This window comes from Empidonax traillii, unplaced genomic scaffold (assembly GCF_003031625.1).
Source record: "Empidonax traillii isolate 1590-97213 ecotype Southwest subspecies unplaced genomic scaffold, ASM303162v1 scaffold426:size1138770, whole genome shotgun sequence".
Taxonomy (NCBI): Eukaryota; Metazoa; Chordata; class Aves; order Passeriformes; family Tyrannidae; genus Empidonax; species Empidonax traillii.
This window is the reverse complement of record NW_020955619.1, coordinates 1,130,556-1,132,920: the sequence shown is the minus strand read 5'-3', so window position 1 is coordinate 1,132,920 and position 2,365 is coordinate 1,130,556. Positions and strand designations below refer to the sequence as shown.

At 64.0% G+C, this 2,365-nt stretch overlaps 1 protein-coding gene across 1 annotated transcript; it reads right to left on the bottom strand.

Annotated features, from left to right (window-relative positions):
* Positions 1 to 234: 234 nt before the first annotated feature.
* Positions 235 to 2,045, bottom strand: LOC114062656 (beta-crystallin B2; the record flags this gene model as incomplete). Its single annotated transcript, XM_027894352.1, has 3 exons — positions 1,992 to 2,045; positions 1,191 to 1,309; positions 235 to 409 (listed from the first exon to the last, which is right to left on the bottom strand). Coding segments are annotated over exons 1-3 (348 nt in total), but the record flags the coding sequence as incomplete, so codon positions are not given.
* Between the last annotated feature and the right edge of the window lie 320 nt (positions 2,046 to 2,365).

Sequence of the window (2,365 nt, the reverse complement as noted above, 5' to 3'; positions counted from 1 at the left end):
ATCCCTCCGTCCAGCTCAGAGAGCCGGCGCCTGCGCGGGCACTGCCAGACTTACCAGCAGACGTCCTCCGCTCTGGGGTCACCTGCCAGTGCCCCCGTCCCCGCGCCCCCTCCGACCCCCCCACGGCTCCCCGGGCCCCGAGGGCTGGGGCGAGGGTGCGCAGGAGGGGGTGCCCCTCCGCCCGCGGGGCTGGGGAGGGCGGGGGAAGGCTGGGGAAGACTTCTGGCTGCAGACCTTGGTCTGGCGGGTGGGTAGTGGCTGTCTGGGTGCTCTCACCACTTTGATGGGTCTCAGGGAAGTGATGCTGTCGCTTCTCCGGCTGTTGGTCCAGGAGTCCCAGCGGGGGTACTCCCCCTTCTCAAACACAAACTGCTCCCCTTTGCAGCTTGCCTGCTCGTAGCCCACCCAGCTGGAAGAGAGCAGGGGACGCGCTTCAGACGGGGCAGCGGGGCGGGGACCGGCACCTGGCACGGACCCCGTCGAGCGCCCTGGGGCTGAGCCCCCCGCCACGTCCCCTGATCCCTGCTGGAAATGGAAAGGAGCACCGCGGTGCCCGGTGGGGGGAGCGGGCAGGGCTGCGATGTCTCCAGCCATCCTGCATGTCTCTACTGGCAGCGACACCACAGAACTTTACACAGTGGATGCTCCGATGTAGTGGCCAGCCATCCATGGTCCCTGGGGACCTGCAGAAGAACGGGCTCACCCACGTGTCCCAGATGGGGCTGTGCTCCCACCAGGGTGCTCTGCAGCTGCCCTGTTATACCTGGGAGCAGGGCACAGGCAGGGTGCTTTCCAGGGGCTCCCCCTTGCCTGGGCCTGTGGAGCACATGCAGGTTCAGCAGGTGGGGAGAGGGCACCAAAGGTGTGCCAGTCTCACCTGTCCCTGTACCCGAAGGGAAGGAAACCAAGTGGGGGTAACACCACGATCTCTGCCCATGCCCACACCTGTCTGGTCTCCCTGCCACTGAGCAGGGTTGTGGGATACCAGCCTGTCCAGGAGACTCTGTCACCCACCGTCACCCTCTGCTCACCTGCTGGCACCAGGCACCCACTGGGGTGAGGTGGGTGAGCAGCTCAGTGTTGTTTGCCACATGAAACACTGGGTGTGATGCAGGTGCCAGCAACAGGGAGACCCCTCCTCCCGCAGCCCCTGCCTCCCTCCCACATCCCCCCGTGCCCCCCACACGTACGGTCCGGAGTGCACCAGGATGGAGCCCACTTTGTCCACGCCGGCTTCCTTCAGGTTGGGGCAGGCCCCGCTGAGCTCATGGCAGCGGCCCTGGAAGTTCTCCTGCTCGAAGATGGCAATCTGGAAGAAAGCAGCACCTCAGAGCAGGGGACACCCCACCCCTTCCACCACTGCAGGGGGCACACACTTTCACTGGCCACCAGGTCAGCACGTCTGCTGCAGCCCAGACCTCACACTACCCCCCCATGCTGCATTCCAGAGGCTTTTAAGGAGCCTGCAAGCATAAGCCAATGCTCCCATCCTTCTGAGAATGCAGCTCTCACTCCTGGATGCCCATGAGTCCCTGCTGGCACCATCCCAGTGCCCCAGTGCCCAAGCAGAGGGATGCCTGTGGTCACACTGAGATATCCAGGCTGTGGCCGGAGCACCACTGGCAGGACACAGCGAGCCAGACACTCAGAACACGCTGGGATGGCTCCAGGGCAGCTCCAGTGCTGCCAGCTCAGCACAGATCTCAGGGGTCAGTGGGCAGGGGGGGCAGATCTGCTGCATCTTCAGGGGTGGGGGATCAACAGTTGATCTCTTCCCACCCACTCCACCTGCACTGGGGCTGTGAGATGCCAGAAAAATCCCATTCCCCATCTCCTAGTCCCACTGCAAACAGCTCAGCACCTCAGCCAGACACACTTGGCACCAGCTGGGTGCTGGCAAGGGGCACTTCGTGGCTGCTCAGCTGCTCCCAGGGGTGTTCCAGGGGATGGTTTGGGCCCCCAGCGAGGAGGCTGGGAAGTCTCTCACTGACCTTGGAGCTGGCTTGCTGCTGCTTGGAGGCTGGCATTTGGTGCTCGGAAGCCATCATCAGCTGGGTTGTCTGCTGCCTTGGGAGGGAAACTCTGCAGGTTAAAATCTGTCACCGGGGAGGCACCAGGGACTGTGCTCAGAGCCCCATGTCCATGCCCTGCAGTTCACCCAGGGAAGAGGGGTGTTGGGGCCAGGGCTCATGTCAGGATGGGCTCAGGCTGGAGTTGCCAGGGACAGTCCGTGCTCAGGGCTGCTCAGCACCCCAGACCTCCCCAGGCTCATGGCAGAGCCCAGGCAATAGTCCTTGGGAGTTGCCCCAGGTCTCCAGCCCAGAGGGGCACAGGGAACTGTGAGCCCAGGGCATTCTCAAGGCAT